General features: G+C 42.1%; 1 protein-coding gene across 7 annotated transcripts; it reads right to left on the reverse strand.

Moving 5' to 3' along the window:
• Positions 1-191: 191 nt before the first annotated feature.
• On the reverse strand, positions 192-27,797 carry LOC128077333 (shugoshin 1-like). Of its 7 annotated transcripts, none has more exons than XM_052676435.1 (10): positions 27,659-27,797; positions 18,558-18,631; positions 8,307-8,447; positions 7,239-7,414; positions 6,928-6,990; positions 6,301-6,395; positions 5,326-5,588; positions 3,041-4,996; positions 2,078-2,207; positions 192-571 (listed from the first exon to the last, which is right to left on the reverse strand). In XM_052676435.1, the coding sequence occupies exons 2-10, from the start codon at positions 18,571-18,573 to the stop codon at positions 361-363; spliced, it is 3,051 nt and encodes a 1,016-aa protein (XP_052532395.1). In that variant the 5' UTR covers positions 18,574-18,631; positions 27,659-27,797; the 3' UTR covers positions 192-360. The 7 variants fall into 7 exon arrangements, with proteins under 7 accessions (XP_052532395.1, XP_052532396.1, XP_052532397.1 ...); XM_052676436.1 differs by lacking the exon at positions 27,659-27,797 and adding an exon at positions 27,294-27,470; XM_052676437.1 differs by lacking the exon at positions 18,558-18,631 and having other exon boundaries at positions 27,659-27,794.
• Positions 27,798-27,898: the final 101 nt, after the last annotated feature.

Below are 27,898 nucleotides of genomic sequence, written 5' to 3' on the forward strand. Positions count from 1 at the left end.
GTGAACTATGGGAACACTTCAGCAAGTACAGGTTGGCAGCTCCGTGCAGGTGTAGGTATAACACTGGGGTCCTTCGAGGAGGTGAGCAGCCAGCCCAGCTGGAAGGCAAGCCCTTGAAAACAAAGACCTGCAAAATCAGTAGATAATCCCGACTGACTTGGGGGAGCCTTTTATAAAATGAAGCTTGTACATTAAATACTCTGCCCAAAGAGGTCAGGGAATAGATGTCACAATGTTTTTTTTTTTTTTTTTTTTTTTTTTTATTATCTGTGAGACTTTATTCACACTTTAAAAAAAAAAAAAAGCTATACAGAACATTAGAGACATCCTAGTAAAGACACAGAAACAGGAACTTACAGGCTACATGTTCAACTCCTGCATCACTTCTTGCTTCTTGTCTCCCATTGATGTTAGTTTGCTTGCGTTGGCACTGGGACATCCTACAGGAACTTGTTCTTCTTTGATATTCTTGGTCAGTTCCTTGGTTTTGGGCCTTTTCTTCTTTTTGGTTTTGTAAACAGGGGAGTGGAGGAACTCTTTGTTTGTAAATGGGTCACCCCGCCTCAGTTTGCTGTGGAACCAGAAGCATTAGATTAAAGCACCAAGAGATTTCCTGTATATACATGATTTCAGTCTCTAAAGTTCATGGATTTGCTGAAATGCTTCCACCATAAGATGTCTCAGTAGTAAAAGTTAATTCCTTACACAGTACAAGTACTTTCTGACTCATATATAATAACCAATTTCTCACTAGTTCAAACAGTGATACTGAAAAACTTAGTATCATTCCTAGCAGCACAGAGATTTTAATAAAATCAATTTAACTGAAGACATTATTTAGCAGCTAAATGTACAATACAGAGTTAACTGTAAAGTACAGTAGCCACTGTCCATACTGAACCAGCAGTTGCTTTGTGAAAAAAAAATGCAGCTAGCTGTTTTGGTATTCAAATCCACTAGAAAAAGCAGATACAGAACCAACCTGCTCATAGGGTTCGCTGTTTTCACATCAGTGGCTAGCTAAGTCTACCATACTGCCCTCTCACTGCCACCCCAACAGCACAGGGGAGAAAACACAAGGAGGAAAAGCTCATGAGTTAAGGACAGGGGAGCATTCACCAACTACAGTCACAGGCAAAAACTCAGTGTAAAGGAGATGAAGGCAATTTAGTGCTACTAACAGATTAAAGCAGCAAGTACTCATACAAAAAGGACATCTTTCCTGTCTCTCTACCCCCCCATATCTATTTATTTACTCTGAGGAGCACAGGGGAATGGGGCTGTGGTCCAACACTGTCTCCACTTTCAATCACTCCTCCTACTCCAACACAGAGCCTCTCCTATGGGATGCTGTCCTTCCCATACCAATCCTATGTGGACTCCCCACAGGCTGCAGCTCTTTAAGAACTGCTCCAACATAACATAGAGTATAAATTTTATTTTATTTTATTTTTTTAAACAAATTGCTCCAGCACAGATGCAACAGACAGCTGCTCCTCTATGAGTGCTCCTCACAGGCTGCAGCTCTGCCCAAGCATTTGCTCCTGTCCAGGCTCCCTCTGTGAGCTGCAACCTCCTTCAAGCCACATCCACCTGTTCTGCCATGGGCATGGTATCAGCATGGTATCCCATGGGCTGCAGGAGACTCTACCATGGGCCTCTCCACTAGCTGCAGGCAAACCTCCTCCCCTTCCTTCTTCACTGACCTTGGTGCCTGCAAGGCCTCTGTATTTTCTCACTCATTTCTCCCAGCTCCCATGTCCTGTATTTTATCCTCATACTAATCCCTTATTAGCACAAGGGTACAACATAGGCAGACTTGCTAAGAGATGCATTTGTTCAGTGAAGGAAATAACGTCTTTGACAGCTTGCTAAAAGAAGCCTACACACACACATATACTAACGCATAAGTTATGCTTAACTGCACTGTGGTAAAGAGGGACTCAGAAACACCAAGGGTAGGAGGGACTGAAAGACCAACAAAACAGAGGATTTAGCCCTGGACAGCAAGTATGTGAGAGTAGAGCAGGAGTTCCAGCATAGGAAAAGTCATGGAATTAATAGTTTAAATCCCTACCACTTGAGACTTGGTTCTCTGTAGCAGGCTGGGTCTGGTCTCCGTCTGGATGCACGTTCTGATACTTCTTCCAAGCAGGGGACAAGAGATGAAGTCCTGGCATTGGTCAAGTCCTGTAGTGGCCTAATTTCTAAAGAGAGACATTCACAGAGCTGATCACAATAATTTCAAAATATCTTTAGAAATACAGCTTCCAGATGTCTGCATCACCAGGATTCTCTGAACTCTGCCTAAGCCTGAATCCAATCACACCACCTCTAAACTCAGGAAACCATTTTTGTTCCAAAATCCTACACTTGTTCCTCACAAGTGAGCTCATTAATCAAATTAGGCTTCTCTCTAAAAAAATACAGATCTTTAATATTACAAATATCATTGGCTCAAATGTAGTAGCCTCTTTCTGCAAAAATGGGAGTTGAAAGTTCTGGTGTCAAGTTGACAGCCTGTAGAAAGCAAGCTTAAGATACCCAGACAACCTAGGAGACTTCCCATAATGCAGGACCCTGCCAGGTTTACTGTGGCAAAAATCAGCTTAACTGCTGAATTACTACTAGAGCCACAGAACACACCCTCCAAATCCTTTGAAAAACAAAACAATGCCCCAGTAGTGCTGACCACAGGCAGAGCTAACATCAGGTTACACCTTTCAGCTGTTTGAGACAAGTTTTCTAAATAGACAAGCACATCCCATGGACAACAAAGCGGGAAAAGAAGGTACTCACAGGACATGCTTTCAGTGCTTTCCCAAAGTTAATGCATGTAAGAGCAATCTGAAATTCTTAAAAGAATGCTAGTATACTACATACAAATGCAGTCACAGGAGTGACTGGTCAGTTTAAATGGAAGAGTAAATGCACGCTGATCTTTCAAACCCAGAAGAGGAACAGAAATGCATGCATTGTCTGCAATCTTTATTGCAGTATTTACCCCCAATACAGGTCCCTTCCCCATTCTGCCACCTACCAGGTTCCTGTGGAGATGAACTCTGGGAACAATGTTTAAAACTTGACACAACCTTGTTTTTTTCCCTAGATGCTTCTTCTGCCCTCCTTTCTTTAAATAGCAGAGAGCTTTCTGGACAAAGAGAAGATTTTTCTGGAGTTCTTTCACCTTTGGTCTCTGAGTTTTTGGAAACTGGTAGATCTGTAAGCCCACAGCTGACAGGCAAGTCTGTAGAACAGATCACAGAGGAGGACTCAAGGCTCTGCGACAGGTCCATAAGATTATTTGGAAGTGAAATGTCAGCTATCCGCTCTTCCAGGGAGGCACCCAGCTCAGACAGCAGATTGGTAGGGCAAGAAGATTTCTCAATTAATACAGTTTGCTTAGACACAAGTTCTGTAGAACTCTCCTGGAGGACACCGGCATCATCACTCTGGTTGTCTACAGAACTGGTCTTTGGAGGAACGGAGGTTTTCCTCTTCCTCCGAGGCTTTGGTTTGCAATTGCTTTCTTCTTCCAAAGAACCAGTGTTGAGAACCTTAGTTTGCTCCTTTTCTAGAGGATCCCCTGTTTGTTTTTTATTGTTCTGAGCAGCTCCCTTCCTCTGAACTCTGGGAATTTTGCTAGCTTTGCTCCCTGGATTACACTTAGATGGCACCATTTCATCCTTTTCAAAATCTGTCTGGACAGAACCCAAGTTTCCTGTAAGATCCAAAGGACAAACAAAATAAGTCCTTTTTCTACATTTGACTAGTGAATCTCTTGTGCCACCTTCAGCTATTCCTTGAACATCTATAAATGGGTCAAAATTGCCTTCATTTTTCTGACAACTGCTTTTCGTGACTGTCTTCCTCCTCCTTATCTGGCTGTTTTTACATTGCTCTTCAGCTCTGGCCTCAGGTATTTTTTCCATGCTGCTCAGCAAATTCTCCTCAAAGTCATTTATTTGACTAATTACTCTAGTTTTTCTATTGGTTTTCTGTCTGATACTCTTTGTGGTCACATTTGATGAGTCTTCCTGTAAAGCACATGCACTTGAAATCCCACCCCTCAACAAAAATGAATTTTGCAGACTGCAATCATCTGAGGGAACTTCATTACTTGAGACAGTATGAACTGGGCTTTTCAACAAACTGCTCTCCATGCTTTGGATCTCAACTATTCCATCTTTCTCAACTTGCACTAAGTTACCACTTTCAAGACTATTCAGCTGTGGCTTGTTCACCATGTAAGTTCTTCTGATTCTGACATTATTAGGAGAATGCGAACTTTGCACCACACCAGAGCCTCTGTTCTTCAAGTCCAAAGCTCCAACACAAGCCTTCTGCTCCAGATCAGAAGCCTCCAACCCACTAGGCCATGCTGCAACTTCTGATGAAATGGGCTTCTTTGCATTTTGGGTATTCTCTTCACTTTGAGGTATATCAGGACCATTTTTTGCACTGGTTTTAATCATATTTGTTTTCTTTCTTCCTGCACTTGCTTTTTTAGGAGCCTTTTTCTCATCAGTTTTACAGTTAACTTTACTTTTAATCTTTACAGGAACAAACTCCATGACCTCACTGGAGCTGGAATCTACTTCAGTGCTACACCTAGGTTCTTCAGCCTGTGGCTGATCACAAAAAGCTTCTTTAATTGAAGATCTTCTGTTGGGACTAACAGTTGCTTCAGTAGGTAAAGACAGTGAGCTGGGAGATTTTAGCTGTGGCTGTGTGTTGCTTTCACTGAAACTGCTGCTATCTTTCACAATACCACACCAGGTTGCCCGAGTTGAACTGACACGTGGGGTGATATCCACACCTGAAGACTGAGCGCTTGTTGCAAACCAAGTGGAATGTTTTCTCCTCTGCGTAACGTGCCCTTGTGAGAGACGATCACAGAAGTGCTTCACCATTTCATCTTCATATGGAAGTGGACAACTTTCCCAGGCAAGTGCTGACAAACTGTTGAGATTTTGTTGAGTGGCACACAAGGACTCTGTTAGAAAGACAACATTCATTCTTAAGACTCAGAAACGTAGCAGGCAAAAAGTCAGTTTTTTCAGTACCACTACAAAATATGCACTGCAATCCTACCACAAAACCAGAAGACAGAAAATGCATTATTTTTGTTCCACAGACTCCACAAACTCATCGTAACTGAATTGCTCACCTTTGGTCAGAACAAAGGCAGCCCAAAGCAAGATCCTTTAACCAGCCCTAATATAATAACTTTAGAAACACAGGAGCTAATAGCTGCAAGCTAAGGGGAGCTATGGCTCTACATACATGCCAAATCATACCAACTACCAGTAAAGATGCACTTACCTCTGAAGAGGCATGAGTCAAGAAAAGCCTCTTGCGCTTCTCTTCTTTCACTCCGGTTGTTCCCATTTTCTTTCTGGTGGGACTGAAGTTTCCCAGCCAACTGTGGTGGCAAAGCATCTTCAGAAACAGACAAAGTTTCCATGGGCTTATCAGGAGCACATCTCTGAAGATCTAATGAGGACTTCCGTACTGCCGTGGAGCTGCCACTTTGTCTACAATCTGTAGGCCTTGAAATGGGCACCCTTAGTGGCATTGCTGCAGTGCTAATGAGAAAGAATAACAGCAATGGAGCATGTTCCACACTTGCAAGACACTAAGGAATCCAACACAACACAGCTTTCATCTCTCAAAAGCCAATGTACTACAGTACATTTCAGAAACCTTCAGATGCTGAAGAACACACACCATCTGCCCAGGATAGCTTTTTTACTCTACGTGCAAGTACAGTTCGTAAGGAAAGTGCGCCTCTACATATGCAGAAGCAGGAAAAAAATACAGAGGCAACAAGGAAGTACTGCCTTCATCCCTGTAGCTAAACACATGCTTAAGTATTCTCATAGAAGAGGATTATAAGAGTACATCATTAGTAGAAATAGGATCTAACTGTTTACAACAGCTACAATTAAACCATCACAACAGTAAATTCAAAGGACAGGGCCTTTCCTCCAAAGGATCTACCATCTGCATTGTCAGAGACAAAATGGGCTGGGAAGGAAATCTTAGAGCACTCTCCAAACAAAAAGAAAAAACTTATCTGAAAGAGATGTGTTTTCAAAGGAGAGGAGAGAAAAGGGCAAGCTCATGTAAAAAAAGACTTGACACTAGGACAAATAAGATGAGAAATGGCAGCAGAAAGACAGGTTAAAGGAAAATGGCAAACAGGAATGTTTTAGGAAAGACAAGTCACAAGATACAAACAACTGAACACACACATAAAACACAAAAGTCATTTCAGCATCTGACTTAAAGGCCAACCTCAGAAGATGACCATCTGAAATATCATCAGCCCAGCTATCTTCAGTCATGCTGGTCTTCTGGCCATTAGACAGGGACAGATGACTTGGACGATACTGGAGAGCAGATAAACAGAAAGCGAGTTAAAATTTCTTGCAGTCACCTGTGCAAATGCACGCACAGACAGCAGCAGCTCAGATCCAACCAGGAAAGTGTCAAATACTGCCAGTGACCCTCCGCCATTTAAAACTGCACAACCAGAGGTCCTGTCCTCCCACTGGAGAAGGCAGTTTATCCGTCTCTTAAGAGAACATTAGCTATATTGGACAGGGCCTAAGCCTGCAACTTCCTGCTCTACTAAAAATCACTTACTGTGCAAACTACGCACAATGAGTCGCAGCAGAATCACATTCTGCCTCCACAGGCAGAAGGATGAACTTAAATTAGTTTAGATAATCTGAGACTAGGAAGTGGGAAGATTCCACATGAACTTCAAGTGACGTTAGCACCAGGTTAAAAATGAGGAAGCAGCCATAACATTCCAAGCAAGCTAAATGGCAAATGTGTTCAACACTGAATTTAGCAGGAGACAAACACAGCCTCCTTTCCAGTACAACCAGCAGCATGATCACACTCCCCACTGCTTACCTCAGAAAGCCGAGCCATCTTAACTGACTCCACAAGATTTTCAAGTTCCTTCAAGACGTTACTCTATGTTGAGGAAACAGAGAAACAACAAGGGTATTAAAATCAAAACAACTGCTCCAACAAGGATACTGGCAACCATAAGAAAGCATACCTCCTCTGGGGAGAACATAGCTTAAAGCAAAGAATATACATGTAAATGGAGACTCATTTCAGATGCAGAAGATATGGACAATCAGTGACAGCTCATGCACCTCTCCCAAGGCAGAGGAGCTAGTGCTGCCCACCTTCTGACAACTCCATTAATGCCATACCAGAAAGCAGAGCTTGTTCCGCAGAAAAGCGTTCTGGAAGTGACACTGCTCCAACTCCATTTGCAAGACGACCTTCTCCTTGGCAAGCCGCTGTGCATTAGCTTTCTCTGCATTGAGGGCCAGTGCCAGTGCTTTATTGTTGTGCTTTAGGGAAACTTTAATAATGGAGGAGTTGTCTGTAAGCAAGAGAATCACCACACTGAATCAGTATTCAAGGTTTCATCCATGCCTTTCTCCTCTCTTGTCATATTTGCCTGTCTTTCTAGATTAGCCTTCCCTCAGGCTCAGATACTTACAACTCAACAGCCCTCTATGCAAACACAGCAGTGTAATTCATTCCCATATGTTGGTAGGTATGGAATTCTCCAGAAAGCAGCAAGGAAGACTTTTCATAATAACTGAAACACTTTAGATGCAGACACCTCCATTTTCAGAGGGTCATGCTCAGCCAGTAACCTATCTTTCAATTCCTAATGAATGACAGAATGGCTTGGGAGCTGACTACAGGCAGGCATGCTTCTGATCAAGACAATCAACTACAGCTCTCAGTCCTCATTTCCAACCAAAACGGAGAGACACCTACATTTCCCTCTATACCTTCAGCAGATTTCAACACATCTTCCCCAATTTTATGATAAATAAATGCGAGTAATAGTAATATTTGATTTTATGCACTATTTCTCCAACACATCCTCTATAAATGCCATTGGACTGGCTTCTACAATGGCAAGTATAAGCATTAAAACACCTCCTCCTTTTACTGCTGTTGACTGGATGCTAATACAGACACTGAGGACTCGTGTGCCCGGAGAGACTTATCCAGTGCCACCACAGACACTCTCCAGTAGCCTGAAACTGCCCCAGTGCTGCTCCTCCACGGTTTCACTTGCCAGTCACACATCCTTCAGACACATTCAAACACCTCAGCGGGCATCTGACCCTCATTTGCAGGGGTATCAAATTCTCTAAAAGCCCAAAGGCTGTTGTTAACTACAAAAGCTCTCGCTAAGAGTCATTCACCCCCCCCCCCCCCCCCCCCCAAAACGCACTGCAAGACAAAACACTCACTGATTATCTTCGTTCTGATTTTTGACGCAAGTGAGGCATTCAACTTGGCGGTCCTCAGAACACCATTTTTCTTCTCCCGCATCCGCTCTCGTACATCGCTCAGGCTGAAGGAAGCTTCGGAGGCCTTCCGACACGCCATCGCTGGAGAGAAGGACAGCGGGCACGGTCAGCTTTACTTTCCCCGAGCCGAGCTGCCGCCTCGCTCCGGGCCCCGCCGGCAGGGCGACACCGCAGCACTCCGCGCTGACCTCCGCGGGCCGTTACAGCACCCCGAGCCCACCGCCGAACCCCCCAAGGCCGGCGGCGTCCAGCGAAGACCTTCCCTCACCTCTCCTCCCCGCGGGACGGCAGCCCTCGTCGCACCCGAGGACAGACGGAGGAACGGCAGCCCCACCCGCCGCGTACGTTTGAATTCAAACAGTGCTGCAGCCCGCCCGCCCCTCTCCTCGCTCCGCCCCGGCGGCGGGCAGGGCGGGCGCAGGGGAGGCGAGGATGCGCGGAGAGCCCAAAGAGCTGGGCTGCGGGACTGCCGCTGTCCTTCCAGCTCAGCTCTTCAAAAGGGGTTCTTGTTTCCCCTCAGTAATTTACATTTCAGTCCATATGAGTGCATTTCTATCCAAACACCTTCGAGTTTATCTTCAAGAAGCTGACAGCGCATGTGCAGATGTTAAATATCGTACGGAAGCAGCGTAAAGGAAAAAAATAAAGCAAGCAGTTCAAAGAACAGCTCGCAGTGGAGATGCGGGGCCAACGTGCAGTAGAAACGAGACTAGTAAAAACGTGCCTCCGTGCTGCCACGTCTGGCTGGGAAGGCCAAATGGGAGGGACAGCATTTCTGAGCTCCTTCTCCTATTGCTACTTCAGGTGATGCTCATTAATACATTTAATCGGGGGGATTGAATAAATGATTTTATCCCTTCTATCTAGTAATACTGGCCCAGGAAAAATCAGTCCTACAATGGTACCCATATGCAGACTTGCATATTCCTTTATTTCTTGTTCAAGGAATCATTGGCATTGCATATGCTATAGCACAGAGATATTTATGTTCCATGCATGATAAACTGCACAATTGCAGAGCCTAAGCATGATTTTATGAAGTTCATAAAGCACACAGCACAGCAAATTACATTAGCAGTGGACAGATCAGAAACAGACCCTTTTCTACACAGCCTTATTTAAACAGTGGAGTTCTTTGCTATGTGACAATGCAGATGGCAATTACTGAGGTTTCAAGATGTGATTAGAGATGTTACTGGCAGTAACAGCCAAGACCGCAATACCTTTTGCTTAAGTAGGACCTATGCTGCAAGTCAATGGAGAATGGGGAGATAACCAAGACAGTTTAATGCTCACTGCTGCAACTACTTGAACTTTTACCCAAGTATGCACTAGTAGTAGCTTTTTTTGTTTGTTTGCTTTTCTGTAAGAACACAAGCACAGCAGCATTACTCTCCCTGCCCTACGATGATACAAAGGCATTTCCTGCTTTCGAGGAAACACCAGAGGTCAGCTCACCTCAGAACTAGGGAATAGCCTCATTTCAGGAAGGCTTTTTTTTTTCCATCTCCTTTACTCTTGCCACATAATAGAAAAGGAGTTTGGTTAGTGGGACCCAAGGTCAGTCTGGCCCTGTTATGCTCACTTCAGAAAGGTTATTTTGCACACAACTCTGGGCAAACCAGCAGATAAGCCTTGGATAGGTGTAACATAAGGAAAGGCAGGTAGGATTGCATTTTTTGAAGAAGAGCAAATAGCAACTCTGCTGGGAATGGGATTAACTACGCAAGCCCTCAGAAACCAAATCTATCTTGATTACAAGCCCCACAGCTGAACTAAACAGTGGAGAAGCATCAAGCTTAGTACCTCTTTTGCCAAAGAGGGAGATAGAAATTACAAAAATGGCCAGGAAAATCTAATGCTACTTAGAGTCCATATTCAAACCTCCAGCAGCTACCTGCCTGGCTCTCCACAGCTATGGCAAAGACACAGCAGGTCGAAGAACCACGTCCACTACCTCTTGCATCTGCCCAGGCACATCTCTAAAGCTTGGGCTTTTGAAAGAGAGCAATGCATTGAAAGGAGGAAGAGAAAGTACAGCACAAGTTCTGTAAATGGCCAGTAGGCTTTCTCCTGGAAGACACCACTGTCTCCTGGTAATGCCTTTGCTTTTGTAACTGCATTTTTCTTAGACTGTCACAAGGCAAGACAACATTATGGTTATATTTCATAAACCCAATGCTGTTGTTTAATAGGTAAGCAGCTATTAACACAAGAAATGCATTCCCAAGAGGAAAGGATTGCATATTCCATTTGAGCACTCAGAACTGGAGCCTGCAAGCCTTTCTAATCAACAAAATCCAACAGGCTCTTGCTGCCCCATTAGTTGTGCTGACTATCATTCATCCTGTGCAAGATACACACCATGTCCATTGGAAAGACAACAGCGAAGAGTCAGTAGGTTGCATTGAGATTTCCTGGCTGTTAGAATTCTTCCTAATACTGCATGTGAAAATGCAACATTAATGAAACAGCAAGAGATAGGATCCTTGTTTGCTATAAAACTTCTTGCCACACATACCACAGATGAAACCCCAGACAGGCTTTAGGGAAGTAACAGTCTAGTTTTTCACTGCTCTATAAACTTACATCTACTGAATACGGATAGCACCTTTACAAGCAATTGGATCTGTCAGAAAGAAAAAGATGAACAGTCTCAGCCTCCCTTGTCAACAAGTCATCTATGTTTACAACTAGCCACTCAAAAGTGAAACTTAATGCCTTAAACAGTAAAAGGATAATTTAATTGAAGCTGATAGTTCAACCTTAAGGTGCAGCATTAACCTTTTCTCTGTAGCATTTATTTTCCTTTTAATTTCTCCTAGCTCAGTAGCTTTGTTTCTAAGCAACAAGTGAAAGCTACAGTCCTGCATGAAGCCACAGCCTAATTTCCTACTCACTTGGCAGAGGCAAGAAAAGAGCAGCCACATCAAGAAAGAAAAGCTTCTCATAGGTAAGCAAAGTCAGAGAAGCTCCAAACCCAGATTCTGACAGCTACTACAAGAGTTGATGCAGGTAGCACATAATTTCTTGAGTGAGATAGTGCATAATTCGAATGCATGTATGAGAAAGAGAGAGAGAGAATATGGGAACAGTACCCAGCAACACAGACAGCTTGCTAGGAAAGTCATTAGTCTGTGTTTTTTGGAGCAGGAAAGTGAAGGATGTAGTTTGATTTTACAGTAAATTTGTGGGCCTAGCATCAGCTGCTCTCCCTGTCAGGCCAGCCCTTCTCTCTCCCAGCATGGCCTTTTTTCAGTCTGTTCAGTGATCTACAGCTAACTGCATTCACACCCCATAGATCAAGTTAATACCCACACAGTATGGGTATTACACAGTATGGTTAATACCCACACAGAGGGCAAGCTGTGTGCCAATGAACTCAGAACCAGCAGCAGATTAATAGATCACATTACATGGAAAAAAATATACATCACCATGAGGAGAATGCAAGCAACCTGCTAGCTGATGCTCAGGACTGATGCATCACTAAACTCCTTACCACCACTTCCAGAACTGTGCACTTTGTCTTTTGAGGAAAAACAGACATCCCTCGTGATGCTCTTCATTTTCTTGTATAGCTTACATGCAGTCTGCAGTGTGAGATGTCCTGAGTGCATATGTGACAGTAGAGTCATTCCAGCCTAGAACTTGCTCTACATCAGAAAGAGCGAGCAGGGCATCACAGAGTTCCTCCCTTGTTTTGCAGCTTCTATCTGTTAGGGTCCCCTAGTTCATACAGCTGTCTCACTCTTTGATTAAGGAGTGTCCAGCAGATATCTCCTTGGGGATCTATTACAGAATTATAGGGGTTGGAAGGGACCTCCAGATGTTAAGTCCCAACCACTGCCAGGATGTCTATAGTACCAACATGCAGCCAATTCTGCAAGGGAGATGTTCGGAGTTCTCTACACACTGTCAAACATTAGCTTTGATGATACTTGTAAAGAACCTCTTTTTAAAAACCTAAAAACTTCCACCCATTTCTCTGGCATGTGCATTTTTCCCTGCCAAAACATGTAGCCTTCCTGGTATTCACCATTTCCTCTATTTCACAGAAGTCCCACACCCATCATTCCTAGGACTCCCTGCATGGATAGCAGCACTGCGCGATTTTAAGTTGCTGAATTAGACTCCATGTAAGTGAGAAACTTTGTTGTGGCTAAGGGAATTTCACACAAGCTAATGTCTGTGCGTAATATTTCCCAGATAAGCCAAGAATGTCTTCCTGTTCAATGTTTTTAATTCCCTCTGTTAAACATAGCACGAAGCACAAGGTACTTCTGTCTTTCCAGGCTCAGTACAACTTAGCCTTCAACATTGCTTTGCTATCACTTAAAATACTTGACATGCTTGGCTTTAATGTTAGTGATGGACTGCCACCTAACATCCAGAAAGGACTCCAGCTCACAATTTCATGCATCAAAACAGCCTTGGCCATAACCTTTCTTCGTCCAGCTTCCTCACTGCATAAACTAGAAGCACCACTAGATGTCACTCAGGGACATTTTCCCAGCCTTCTTTCCCCCTAATTCCTGGGATAAGCAGGTGAATCTTCTTTACATCCTTCTTATGTGCATATTTTTGTTGTCGTACTCACCGAGGACAAGGATCAAAGGATCTAGGAATTTCCAATCGAGTGCTTTGAGAAGACACCCTTCTCAGTACACAACAAATACTGCAGAGGATTTTACTGCATGTTCTCCAACTACTTATGCAGTTTCCCCCATGGTATTCCCTTGTCCTCCCCCATCAACTTATATCCTGCTGTTATACAAGTAGAGGGAGTATATTAAGTTTGTTTATCTCATGGTGCTGTGCACTTGCCCAAATCCTGTCTGGTGGACTCAGGAACACTTCCTTGATGGCCAACAGGCATCAATGTTAAAGTTTTCTGAAGGTGAAAATAAGGCATTGTTACCGGAATCTCCAGATCTGTTCATAGTTCATCCAAAAACGCTGGTTAAGTTTAAGCACAGACTTAGGCTCATTCCCCCTCTCTGAAAGGAACTGAAATGCTTTGTTGAATTTGGAAACTAAGAGTACTTCATCTCACAAAGCCCTAATCAGTTTAAGTTGCGTAATCTGTTTTCATAAGCAGTAATTAATGGAAGACAACTTACACATCTTTGAGAGTCCAAGAGTCAAAGAACTGGAATTCAGCTAATCTCAAAATTCTGCTTCTGTGCATCTCAGATTATCTCCTGCCCACACACCCCCACCTTTCTCATCAAAACAAAGTAATGGAGACTCCTATTACTGCCCATCATTTCCAAAGCCTTGAACAGCTTTACTAAGATAAATAGATACTTTGGGAGCTTAAGTCATGTCCTAGTGGGATTTACAATCCAAAAGACTTCTGATTTATAAGTACAGACAACCTAGCCTAAGATGTAATAATAATTCTAACAACTACCAGATACTTGAGTTTCTTATCCCCCATCCAGACACTTTAGCAGCTGCCACATGAACAGCTAGCAGCTGCATGCTGCCTGTCAGGATGATACAGCAGATCACAGCCTCCACACTCTCACAGCACATGAAGGGCTATGAACTGCAGCAGTTTGGCTACTGCTTGTGCAAGCAGCTTGTGCAAGGGTAGGCCTATCAGCCAGAGCAGAAACTACCAAAGCATGTTCTCATTTGTCCATCAGGTCTCTGAAGCAGTTATCTTCTCAGCTGACTGCACAAAAAGGTGCACCTATTTGTCTTGGCACAGAACTTCTGCAAGCATACTAATCTATGAATTGTTGTCCTTCTAAGACCACTGGATTCAACCTTTCAAGCTCTCCCTGCATCCATTTGCCATGCTGACTACCCCTAAAGCTGCAGGGTACACCTAGAAGCAGAGTGAGCATATTTCACCTGAGTCCCACAGGGCCAGGCAGGGGGACCATGGGGCAGCAATACCACCAAGTTATAGCTTGCTGAGCTCCAGTAGCTTTGCATGGAAAGAGTAAGCCTCAGTCTGGGCCTAAGTTTTGGGAGTGGAGGAAGGTACAGGTATTTTCCCTCTGCATCCTAGAAATTTATTTATAAAATGTATTTATATATATAGATATATATATAGAAATGTATTTAGCTCAGACTCCTGAAGTCCACAACAACTGCAAGAGGAGTACTTTAAGTTGAGATAAGACTGTAGGACAAGCCTTGTCTGACAATCTACTGTTTGTTCTTCAGCTTGGACTAATGTTAGTACTTTTGTAAAGGTCAGTTACACTACTGGCCAGTGAAAGAGCCACCCCCTCTTCTTGGTGCATCTCCTGCTGCAACAGAAGTGGGAGAAACTCTTGGAAACTCATTAGGGAATTTGGAGATGAGGGGTTTCCCTAAAACCATGCATCACAACTGATTGCAGAGAATAGGTCTGTAAGTTACCCTTTAAGCCCAAGATGAAGGAGATTTTTTTCCCAGGGCATTGAGTACCAAAGAGCAGCAACCAATCAAAGAATCAATCCTCATTCTGCATGTAGAGCTCAAAAGGACAGCAACTGAACTCACTAGCCACAAGGAAGCAACAGACTGATACAGTACATCAGAAGGACCTGCACAAGCCAAGCCATTTTTTGCAACACTACCACTCAGTCACAACTAGGCTTTGTTGACCTGAGATGCTGCTCTCTCTCAGCACACTCTAGCAGAAGTTACACTGCAGTGCTATTTTATATATAGCATCAACCCCAATTGGGACTTAGCAGCCTGTACCTTAGTATGTCACTCACCAGCTGCAACATAAGTGCCAGTAATGTTCTTAACACAGATATGAACAGGACTCTTTCAGCTAAGATTGCTACAAAACACACACTCTACCATCACTTTTAGGTTAAAAGACTTCTCAATTATCAAAGTTTTCCATAATGAATGCAACAATGTTAGATTAGCCTATAAGTACATGAACTGGGCTTTATGTTTTATTAGTATATCATTGACCAAAGCCTGTTGTTTGTTCCAACACTATAGAGCAAGAGAGCTAAGAAAACATTTGTTCAAGCAACAGTAGGGCTGGATTTATTAAGTAAAATATGAGGGCTCTCCCATTGCCCTGTGTTCAAGACATCACACAGCAGGAGGGAAGTTGATCTGCCATGCAGTGCTCATTTCCTGCAATGGATTCAGCTTCGCATGCTATGGTTCCACTTACTAACATCTGTATTCTGCAGGGAGCTACAGAAGCAAAACAAGGAGTCTATCACAAGCCTTCCAGCCTGGCTTTGGTAACACATTTGTTGTTTGAGGACATTACTTGTTTCCATTTTTTAGATATTGGTAGTCATTCCACCCCTCATATCTTGTACCCACCACTCATGTTCCCTTCTCTTCCCTTTGCTTCCTCTCTTCTGTTTCTCTGACAGTGTTTTGGGACCTTACATTTCCTCAGTGAATCCTTACTGCTTCTCAATCCACCATGCTATTTTTACAGAGCCAAAGAATATGCCGCACTCCAGAGGCAGGTATTACATAATTTCCCTTGCCGAGAGTGCTGTGCAACTCTCACCCAAGATCCAGAGTGGAACAGGAATGAACATCCCTGCATGTGACATGCCTGTTAGGATAATTATTTTCTTCAGCTGTGCTATTTAACTATCCTGCTTTATTTCCCTTAAAGAACTCTGCTGTAAAAAAAAAAAAAAAAAAGAGACAAGCATAACTGTCACCTATTCTCCATCTGCAGACCTGCAGTGGTTTGGCTTAGTTGCATGCTATACAAACCAAGAATATTTCCTTTCCTATATAGTCACAACCCTCAATCTTGCATGAATGCCACCTTGGGATAAAAGTTGGGTCACATCATCCACTCTTACATCCCCCTCTTCCTCCAAGTGGAAATCTGGACACACAGATTTCAGGGCATCATGGAGCAGTAGAAGAATCTACTGCTAAGAAATGTGTTTAATGCTCATCACAGGATAGAAAGACTCCATAAGAATTTCATATACAAAAAAGACAATTTAGATTCTTAGATTCCTGCTTCTAGCCAGGGGGCAGCCAGCCAGCCAAAGTACGGTCACAATTTATAGCTGCATTAACCTAGGACTTGAGAACAGTCCTGTACCCTAATGCAGAAGTGATCATCATTGAACAGCTTGGGTTGGAAGGGAATGCCAAAAAAACTTAATAAATCAATTTTGTGTTTTTATACCTGCTGATCTTCAGGCATTGAAGTCTATTTATGGAAATGCCATAAGACAGTACTGCACAAGACGACCTAGCAATTGTTAACCTTCACTGAAGATGACAAGGATCTTTTACAAGTTCTGACTTGAACTCAGGTACAGTTTTTCTTTAATTTCTTTAAAAAAAATATCACAAACTTCCTTACAGGATCAGCCTGTACACAGCAGTTGTATACACCATTCCTCTCTATTCTTAACTGTTCATAGAGAAGGACCTAATCTTAACTTGGTACATGCAGAAACTATAAATTAACTGAGAGTCTTTGTGCTGACATAGATGGGGCTTCTTAACTATGCCACACCTCTCTCCATTTTCCCTTCAAACGATATGAGCCAAAATTCAAGGCCAAAGAGATTTGGATGAGAAGCCTAGAAGAGGCTTCAGATCATCAATATAATCTTCCCCAACACAAGAAGTCAGCAAGTCTTTAGCCATGAATTTCTGCACCATCAGCACTTTTGACAGGTTAGCTCATCCTGGAGGATGTGGGATTGCTGGAACACACTGACCAACCCCATTTAACAGCTCCTATCTCTGCACAGCAGCCTGCCCTGTCAAACTCAGCACAAGCTCATCCTTGGTGCTCAAGGCATCCATCAGCTTCTGAACAGAGAGTTCTTCTTGAAACAAATTCAGTGGAGCAATACGCAGCAACTGCTGCCAGGATTTGTGCAAAATTCATCCCAACTCAAATAGCATTAGTCTGATCCCATGAAAGCCAAACCATCGAGAAAGCATGCTTTGAAATGAGGTCACTACAAGAGGGAAGGGGGCACTGCTGCTGAGCATGTGAATAGCAGAACAAAGGCATGGGAGTGGTTAAGATTAAACAGCTAGAAAGAGATTAATATCTCATGATTGATTTCTGTTCCCTGAGCTGGAATAAAAAAATAAACAGCAAGATTCTCACAAATAGGTCATTAGCTGTATTATTATAGTGCTGGACTATTAGAGTACTGACATGGTCCCTAGTTTACATTGAGGAATGTTTCCTGCTTACTGTGGATTAGGCAGTTGGAGTTAATAGGAGTGAGCAACATAACATAACATTAAATATAGGACTATGCACCTTCAAGAGACAGCCAGCAGTAAAAGCAAATACTGGGGTCAAAGCAATAAGAATTTCAGTTTTACTCAATCTGTTTGCAGTGTTGCAATAATGTGGGCTCCAAAGGAGGTGTTACCGATGGAAGATACAACATCTGTTTTCTTCCATAGCTAAGAACAACCAGAGGGGTTCAAAACCACACCAGCTCCAAGCAATTTGTTTGCAACAAAGCTGAGTCAGAGGACACTAAGTGCTGATTTTCACATAGACCACCACCAGATCAGTTGCTGTCCTGGAAGCAATCTGAAAGCAACTCAGACTGCCAACACTAAGCATATGAGGTTATGTGAAACAAACATGTGGCACAGCTGCCAAAGTCAGCTGTGGCCAGATTTAATGGAGACTCACATGAGCAACCATTGTTCAAAGAACTCTACAGTGCAATCTGTGCACCAATTAACATAAATGATGTAAGGGTACAGTTAAGATCTACCCCTAGCTTGATGTAAGGGACACAAGGGATTACATTTAGAAATAATCAGGTGCAACTGAACTCGTAACAACTTTGCATGAAATTTCTATATTGCATCTCTGCACATACACACTGCCCATTACCAGTTCAGCTGAGTTCAGTCAGCGACCCACCCAGACAAAGAAAGTTAAAATAACTTAAGTCCTATTATTTACAGTAACAGTAGGTGTCTATCAATACCACTGTAGTCAAGCAAACATCATAAAGCAGTGAGCAAAGGAAATTCAATAAGATGAAGATGCAATGTCTGAGCAACTCAGAAAGCTCAAAAGAATAGGGCTGAATATACTGTAGAGGCCAGGAGACTATCAAGCCTGTTTGGAAGTGAATGCACATCAGCCAGTCATTTGATAAGGATACTGTTATGAACAACAGCAATTAAGTGGTTTGTAATGGAAGAATTAGGTTTCACCTGAGCTGGTCAGATGCTCACACTCCCACACTGTCATTGGTGAACTCCAGAGATTCAGGTCCAAACTCTGGTATTCCGGGGTTCAAAATTGGATCCTTAACAACAACAGAGGGGAGACAAAGTATAAGACTACACAGACAATAAAAACACACCTCCAGCTCCCTTCCCCAAAGGACGTTTGTCTTTTTCTCACAACAGCACAGAAAGCACTTCTTTAGCCTGAAGCTTGTAAAGAAGACTCCCATGTCTTCCACTGATGTCCCTACATCCACAAACATTCATTTGTTTCATTGGAGGCAGAAAACACACAGTTGCAAACAGAGTGCTTTTAAATAAATGGATTTACAAAGGTGCATGCCAATGTTAGCTGATGGATCAAGATGACAAGGTCTCTACACACTTGAATGGGTTTCCCAAACATAGAAGATGATAGCTCATTTTTGGAGTGCAGTAGCTCCTCATGATCTGAAGTCTCACCTGCTGGTGCTATAAAGTATTCATACAACCAGCTTAGCATATTCTGTGACATAGCCTGTTTTTAAGAATCTAAAGTGATAGTCAGAATAAAACAAGGTGAGGTTTGAGCTAGTCTTGTATCAAACAAGAAAAAGTGTCAGAGGAAAAGCTCTGAGTGGAAGGAATAAAGTTTCCCCATAGCACACTAGCTATGCTTCAGCATTTAACAACATTAACAACCTCCCAGTTGCAGACAGAGAGCAGCTTGAGTTTAACACAGCTTGCTTCTCTTGAATTTTTAAAGCAAAACTTTCAGAGTAAAAGCTATGATTCAACTGACCCAAGCTGATATACACTATCAGCAAATAGTTCAGAGACTGACAAATACCTACTACAGCCATTTGAATTGCTCCCATATTTAACAAATCTTTTTGGTCTTCAAAGATGCAGCAGGTAATTACACATCAGGAAGAGACTGAAACATTTTTCATCATTATTTCCTCCTAGCATGTGGCAGAAATAAAATCTGTACACAATAAAAGATTAGAAGGCAAAAGCTAACATCACATGAGATGGAGAGGTGATAACATACTGAAATGGAGGCAAAGTTCATCTCCTGCTCTCACAAAAGAAAAAGGATTGAACCATCAAACAGACTTAAGCAGGATGTAATCACAGAGTAGGGATAGAGGAACAACAGACCTATATCAGAAATTGTTCAGGTCCTCCAAGTTTGACAGCTTCCAGGAAAAGGAGGCACTATAATAGAGAATAGATGCAAAAACCAAACAATCTGCTGTGCTAGCACCAGTACAGCAGTGCTTACCACTCCAATCCCATCTGTACTCAGATTCCTCTAGGAATTGTTTTTCCTGCTTCTTAAACCACACCATCTTTACACAGCATCTTCCTGCAAACTTGACTTCAGGAACCATGTAGATGCTTGCTGATGTCAATCACCCTGCCTCTACCAACTTCTAAGCTGCACTGATCTGCTCCAGCAGGAGGTTCAGCCAAAACTGCCAGGCCATTCATCATGCAGAAGAAATTAAATAAGCATACCAAAGTGGATTAGAAACAGGACAACATCCTGTTGTGCTGGGAAAGTCCATCACAATAATAATTATCATTCAGGTAATTATGTGTATGCCTATTAATCATCACTGAATTCGGTGCCAGCAGGTGCTCTGTGAAATAATGAGTGAGAACCATCACAAAACACAGTTAGGGGATCTCCCATCTTATTGACAAACCAGCTCGCATTTGGGTAGCAGGGTCTAAGTATTTTTTCCCTTAGCAATTTCTAGGCATAGTTACAAAAATGCTCTTGAAGTGCTTGAGACTTGGAAAGAAAGTGGTACAGAGAGCACTGAACTATTAGGACACTACAACTTCATCTACTACACCTTTAATTTTAAATCATTTTATCTGGGCTGTAAGTTTTGGGCTTTTACCCAAAATTGGCCTAAACATTCAGTTAGTGGAGTCTTTGGGGAAAAAAAAGGCAACTCCAAAAGCAGTGAGAGATAGTAAGTTGAGACATGAATTATAAGCATTGTATGTCAGAGACCCCGCTCACCCATTCTTTATGCTCACATATGACCCATTACTAATTGCCTGTTAGTGAGCCTTACCAATTTTCCCCAAGCATCAATGAGGAAGAAAATATCTTCCTTTTGTGCACAGGACACTACCCCTGTCCTTCTGCCTGTCTTCCCTTAAAGTGCAAAGCAGGTTCATCAGCTGCTGCAATTACCTGGTGCACAAAAACCTATTTTTCCAGAGAAAAATAGAGGATGAACAGTGCAGTTCAAGGCATGAGACAAGGAAAAAGCACATTTCCTCTTGCTCACAAATGCTGAACATTGTGCATTTATAGGAATCACAAAAGTAATAGGTGTGCTAGCATACTTGGCTTACTATACTAAACCAGGTTTGCAAAATAACAGTCCAAACAGTATCTATTTGACTGCTTAGAGCAGAGAACCAAAATGTTTTCTCTGCTTTCACCACAACTAAAATAAACAAAAACAGACCAGCTCCCCAGATGGCAATTAACACATGTCCCAGGCTCCAAAGTGTCTAATTCCATTAGTGCAACCAAGAACTACGGCTAAGCAGTGATGTGTAGATTAAACACTAGCATTCCTTCTGGCAAAATTAATAGACATTCAGTGATCACTGGAATAGCATATTTGGATTTTTGACTGCTCTGTCCTAATGTTTGTGGGTGAATAAAACTCCTCAGAATTCTCCACCTGCTACAGAACACATTGCACTTCTAGAAAACTAGGGATTGCTAAGAGATCTTACTTGCTTCTGTTTGCAAATGCTCAGAGAGCTTCAAAGCAGACAGTAACTGAAGAAAGAGTGCTACAGAGTAGCATGGTGAAGTCACAGAAACTACCCAAGTTTTTGCTAGCAAGTCTTTCGGGTTTATGCGAGCTTATTTTACAATGATAGCAAACACTACAATTGCTCAACTTCATAGCGTTTTCTCTACATGAAGACTCACTGCTCTTTGCAAACCATTCCTACATAGAAGTCCTCCTGCACTGCAAAAGCAATCAATCTCAAAAGCAGCTGTTATAACATACTAGTGGTATCTGAAGAAGCGATAACCTCACTCCTCAGAACATGGACAGTGCTCAACTAACAAGATGTTTCGGCTCCAGAGTTTGAGATAAATGCAAAGCCCCTTCCTATTGCACACCACTCTTCTGCAACACAGGATCCTGGGAAGAGAAAATTCACAGGGAGTCAGGAACAACTTGGATGAACACTTCAAAGTCCACATAGTACTGTCTAAAAACCAAACCACAACGTGCAGATTATTAGAGAATCTTACTGCACCAATCAAACTAGGCCCAGAAGGAACATAATTTTGAGCATCGATCAGATCAGACTGAAAACTTAACAATGCTTGTTCTAATATTTTTTTTTTAATTCAATTGCAACTAAGTCTCAAGTGAAGAGATCATTGTGTTTTGCCTCACTGACTTTTAGTTGAGCTCCAAAAGGCTACACACTTCCCAAGTGAAATGCATATTTCTGTGCAGATTGTAAAAGGCTCACCTCTGCCATAACCAATGCATATCCATCTTCCAACTACTAGGCTTTTTGGTCTGTGAATTCTTAAGTACCTTTGACACAGAATCTCAGCAGTGAAATGTGGATGGAGGTAAGCAGCCATTACCACACTTTCTTTTAATACATCATTTTCCATCTCATACAAACACTCATGCTATTGAAAGAAACTGACAGCAACACTTGGTCTGAAGGCTGTTGAAAACCAGGGCAGTTTTAATTTGCATACTCTGAAAACTTTTACAGCATTAACACTGGAAATCCATATGCATATAATCAGGGAACAAAGATGTTAAAGTGACATAAAGCAACTCAGCCACAGCAGTTCAAGCATTTTCTCTTGCACATATTCCCGTTATTAAAGAAGAAATATTGCTTGACCTGTTCTTTAATTAAATCTTTTGCTTACTGAAAGTAACAAGTTTCCCTAACTCAGTTTCACCATTGCTAAAATACAGCAGCCTGTTAGGACTAGAACATTCAATTATTAACTCTGATTACAACACTCTTATTCCCATATCATTAAAGGACGTGAAAGCTTCAGCACAGTTCAGGTGTAGAACTGTGCCTCCCTTCTCTCTGTATTCTACACAGCAGAAGATTTATAGGATTCTCAGACTGAGTGCAGGAGACAGCCACAGAGTTGCATGATCATGTGGTGCACAGAAGTGCACCATGGAGCTTTGAACGAGCCAGACCTGCACACCCACCTCAGCTGCAACAACTCAGTCAAGGTGAAATGTGGCTGCTGGATGACCTGTGAATGTCCCAGTCATATAGTCCACCACTACTGCCTGAGGAAGGGAAATCATTCTGACTACCAGCACTGGATAATAGCTCTCCTATGCACAGTGCCAAATCCATAGCTAGTTTTATCACAGAGGTACTGTAAACCAATCTCACAGCTGTAACATTAGTAGATGACTAAAGACAGAGTGAAGCATTTACAGTGCTTGACACATTTACTGATCAGTTATTTCTGTCAATGACTGTTCAGATCTTTACTGATATCAAAACAAGTCTTTCAATTACTTAATCACTTCGCCTTGATTAAAAAAAACAGTCCCAGTGCCCAACAGTTCCTGTTGCCACCTCAAGCTGTTCTGCACAGGACTGCATAGCTCCTGTTTTCCCAATCAGAGCTTACACTGTGCTCTTGTTTAGCAACGACCTCACACTGGTTCTAGACATGAACTCACGCTGACCCCTCCATAGCAGGGGGAAATAACAGCTTTCCCTAAGGTCTTGGGTCAGAAACTAGAAGAGAGACCCCATTATGCTACCCAGACTACATCCCATTCAGTGTGCAAGTGGAACCCCACAAATTTCACTCCTACTTTAAAAGCACACTGTTTACACAACACTGTAGGATTTTAAAACTCTTCTTTCAAGTTTTACAACACTGGCCATCATTCAGGTTTCTATGCCCCTTCTGTTTCTGAAGTCTGGCTAGTAGAATCCTAGGAGGATTTGTGAAGGCCAGGGGACAGCCTTGGTTTCACACCCCATGCACAAGGAGGCCTTGTGCTGCAAGCAACATCCCTGCTTCTGGTAGGCCACAACACTAACACTTGGCAGGAATCCCACCTCCAGCAGCTACTAGAGTTCTGACTTCATTTGGGTTCTTCTCCAAACCAAGATAAGTTAACCTGCAAGATCTTACAGTGCATCCATAAGCCATAACTTCCTATAGCTGGTGTTCTCTGAACAGGCACCCTGTCAGCTGAGAGGAAACAGAGCTCAGATCTTCAGATAGCTACACATTCTTAAATGGTGACATTTCCCTGACACTTAACACTTTCAGAAGTTACACTGAAGACTGAGACCTACTAAGCTCTGCAACATAATGAAATAATTTGTTAAATTATATTTTTACTAAAGCAGAATGATTTGTCTTGAAAGTATGGTAGCTTCACTGAGCACTGGCAATAATAAAGTAGACAAGTGGATGGTTTACTTCAAGTGAGAAGTCAGTTTTGGTGGAAGATAAGCCTGTAATCACATACTAAATACTTAGCTACAAAGAGTCTTCAAGCTGTACCTGACATAAGACAGCTCCCAGCACAACTGCAATTTTAAGGCCCCTGGTAAAGGAGCTGATGCTGCAGAAAAAGAACAGAAAAGATCAAGCTACTGCCCAGGCCTTTTACAGCAGGGGATTCATTATATTGCAGTTCCCCTGCGATAATGAGATCAAAGTACAGAGGACAAAAACACTTGCCATAGTCCCAGGCAACCCTGGGGTTAATTCCTTCCTGAATTTAAGTGTGATGAATGTTTTAACCCTGAATATGTGAAAGCAGAACAGCTAGGGGCTAGAGGGACTTAATGCTATTAGCTCAATCATCACTCCCCAGCTTTAGCTGTGGTCAGCCTCTAGCATTTAAACAACTAAAAACCTTAAACACCAGCTTATTTGTTAAGGGACAAATTCCTTCCCATTTCCAAATCTTGCAAACAATGAACAAGCCCTGACCTACCTGGGTTACAACATGAATATGGTGACAGAAGATTAAACACATTACATTTGCTAGCTTACCCAGAACAGCTGCACTCAATTAGCATAAATTCAAGCAGAGAAACTCACAGAAAGCCAATAGTGTGCTACCCTCCGCAGAGCATCTCAGAGGCCTGTCTTGCCAGGGCCAGTTTGTTCCTTCTTAATAACCAACCCAAACACAGTCTGGGGCTAATTGGGCCTGAGTGCTAGGAACCAGCATCCACAAATCTTACTTCTACACAGTATTTCGGTAGTAGACAGAGCTTCCAAGGCTGTCAGCTTACAGTGTAAAGACCAGTTCCAGATAATCTGGAAGTCAGTATACACATCTCCATTTTCATATAAAGGAAAGAAGCTTAAAAATAACATTACTATAAGACAGGTGTTCTCATTTGGTTTGTTTCTTCCACTTCAGAGATTATTCAGTTCAAAGCTGCAGACAGGTCAATTACTGAGCTTTTCCTTGTTCTCAGATTGCCTTCTCTCAATCCACACCCTTCTTTTACCCACTCTTATCTAACTTGCTGACTAAACAAGTTCAGTGCACAGTGAGACACTAACATACAGCTACTGAAGAGATACAAGGTTCAAAACCACAAGTGATGAGCAAAGTATGGGGAAAAACCACTGCTGTAAACAGATTTATCACAAGACAGCTGCTGAAGGACAATGAAAAACAAATAGCACCACCAACCTGAGTAATTAATGTCCACGAAGCAATTGGAACAAATTACAAAAAAGAAAGCAATATAAAGCCAATAAAATTAGTAATTACCTTTCACAAATAGACCAATCCACAAATACATCTTAAAGCACACAGATAGCTCTTGTTCTAAATCTTCTTCCATTCTTTGACTTTCATATCCTTAGGCAGTTCTCCACAAAGTAAAAGTACACTGAAATCACCAGGAATTATACTAGATCTACAGGGATGAAACTGTAGCCCACCTTTTTCCACAGACCTCCCTCACTTTGCTTATATTTGCACTATGATAAAGAACTCTCTGACTTAATAATTAGTCAGAGAATACTGAATGCCTGCCAGCTGTCTATACCAACAGAAAAGACTGAACTTAAATCCAAAATACAGACCTCCAGAAAACCACACTAATGACTTTACAGTATGCAACTTAGCCTTAGGAGACCCTCTGGAAATCAGACCAGGAAACTGCTCACCATGTCACAGGAACAGATCAACATGCTATAAAACACTAATACTTCACTGTCCCTTCAGAGCACCCACAGAACACAAGAACTATCTATACAATCAACAGTAACTACCTAGACCTCCCCAGGGTAAACTATACTACTGCAAATCTAGCAGAGGGGGAAATGTCTACTCTGCTGCCCACAAGTAGCCCAGTTAAGTGGGAAGCAGAACTTAATTTTCATCAGGGTGAGTCTATTGTTTCACTAAGGTCTGCTGCAACATCTCCCCTGGATGTGGATAAAGTTGTAATTGCTCACAAACTAATAATTAAAAAATGGAGAAATATCTCAGAAAGATTGGGTTTGTATTTGGCTTCACCTGTGCCTGAATTCCTCAAAGAGAAAAAGTTAAATTTATCCTGGAGAAAGACTCCAAAAAGATGAGGAGCTACAGATGTCAAAGCACACCACAAAGATCTATCTATCTCCTTTTGACTGTTGAAAAGGCAAATGAGAATGCCCTGTATTCACTCCAGAAGTCCTGCAAGAACATGGTCAGAGGAGGTAGGATGTCCTCTGGAAGCAATTTAGGGGTGAAGCACAGCAGATCCTGCCCTGAGGGCAGCACTGAACTCTAAACTCTTAGGAGTTCTTCTTGATAAAAAAGGAACATAACCTCAGAGCATTATGGCTAGTAGCAAGTACCCAAGTATGTGTAACATACCACTAAAAATAATGTTACAAGTGCTTTTTTTTTTATTAGTGTCCTTCCACTTATGCTAGTAACTATGCTTAGGCACTGCAGGAAAAGATGCATACTCCCACTCTCCCTCTACTGAATGATATAGTATCAAACACAGATCAGTCCTTAATTATTTTACAGAAAAACTTTATAGTGATATTCTGAAAGCAAAAAATGCAGTCATAAGTGCAAGAACTGATCTCAAACTAGGCTCTTGGTGAGACATTCAACTCCAAGTATTTTTCATAAAGCAGATAATACCATACTATTATATAGTCAATTCCTTTTCACTGAGTTTCCATGTAATTATTAATGATGTTAAGGATGTGAAAGATCATTAAGATCACAATCTAGCACTTCGTCAAGTGGCTAGCAACTCTACCCACAGCAGATGGTTTTGAATCAGGTGGCTTTTGATATCTCACCCAAACCAAGCCATTCTATAATGTTATCTAGTACAACTCCAACCCACCCCACCACATCATACCCACTAACCACATCACTCAGAATCATACCTATACATTTCTTGAACAGCTCCAAGAACAGAGACTCTACTAAATTCTTCTTGAGAATAATTTTTTGAGTGTCAACCAAAACATTGCAGAAATGCCCTATACATAAATGCTTATGTAGTGAATAACAGTTTACATTCTAAAAGAAGCTGTAGAGGATTTAGTTGAGCAAGAAGGAGTATTAGAAGCCAAAGGCTTACAACTAAGGATTCAGGATCAATGTATGATAAAACAAAATAACGTTAGCACCTCCAAATGAGATACAAGCACTACAAAACAATATAAAGTAACAATGAAAAAGAGCTACTCACCCCTTCCAACAATCAATAATAGCTCAAGAGAAGAATAACCTCTATACAGAGATAGAGAGGTGTTACACCTTTAACTACTAGCTCTTAAATAAGGATTAGGAGAGATGGATCCAGGCTCTACCTCTTCTGCTCACTCAAGAACATCACCTACACCTGAGCTCCCTGAATTAGTCACAACTTCATAGCTACTGTTCAATCATTAGCTAAGGCTATGACCTAGCAGTCTCATTTTATTAATGCCTTCCTTACAGAATGGCCCTTACTTGTAAAGAAGTAAAATTGTTTCTGATACGTTCTCAGAAATATCAGGTAAAGTACTCACAGAGAGACCAATAATCCTATATAGAAGAAGAAATAGAACTCACCCAAGTGCTGAAGAAGCTCTCTGGCTATATAGCATTCTTCTTCAGAAACAGCTCAAGTCTAAAAGATGCTTCCCCTTCAGAGGCTGGCACTTATATGAGCCCAGGGGCTGTACCCTGTGCCCTTCTGGTCAGCTGGGGAGCACAGGTGCAAACAATCTGCCTGTGCTCCCTAGGCCAGACACAGCCCTTCACCAGGTGTACCAGTTCAAGCCCTAACTGTTCCCCTACACTGGAGATAAA

This window comes from Tympanuchus pallidicinctus, unplaced genomic scaffold (genome assembly GCF_026119805.1).
Source record: "Tympanuchus pallidicinctus isolate F22 unplaced genomic scaffold, pur_lepc_1.0 scaffold15, whole genome shotgun sequence".
NCBI lineage: Eukaryota > Metazoa > Chordata > Aves > Galliformes > Phasianidae > Tympanuchus > Tympanuchus pallidicinctus.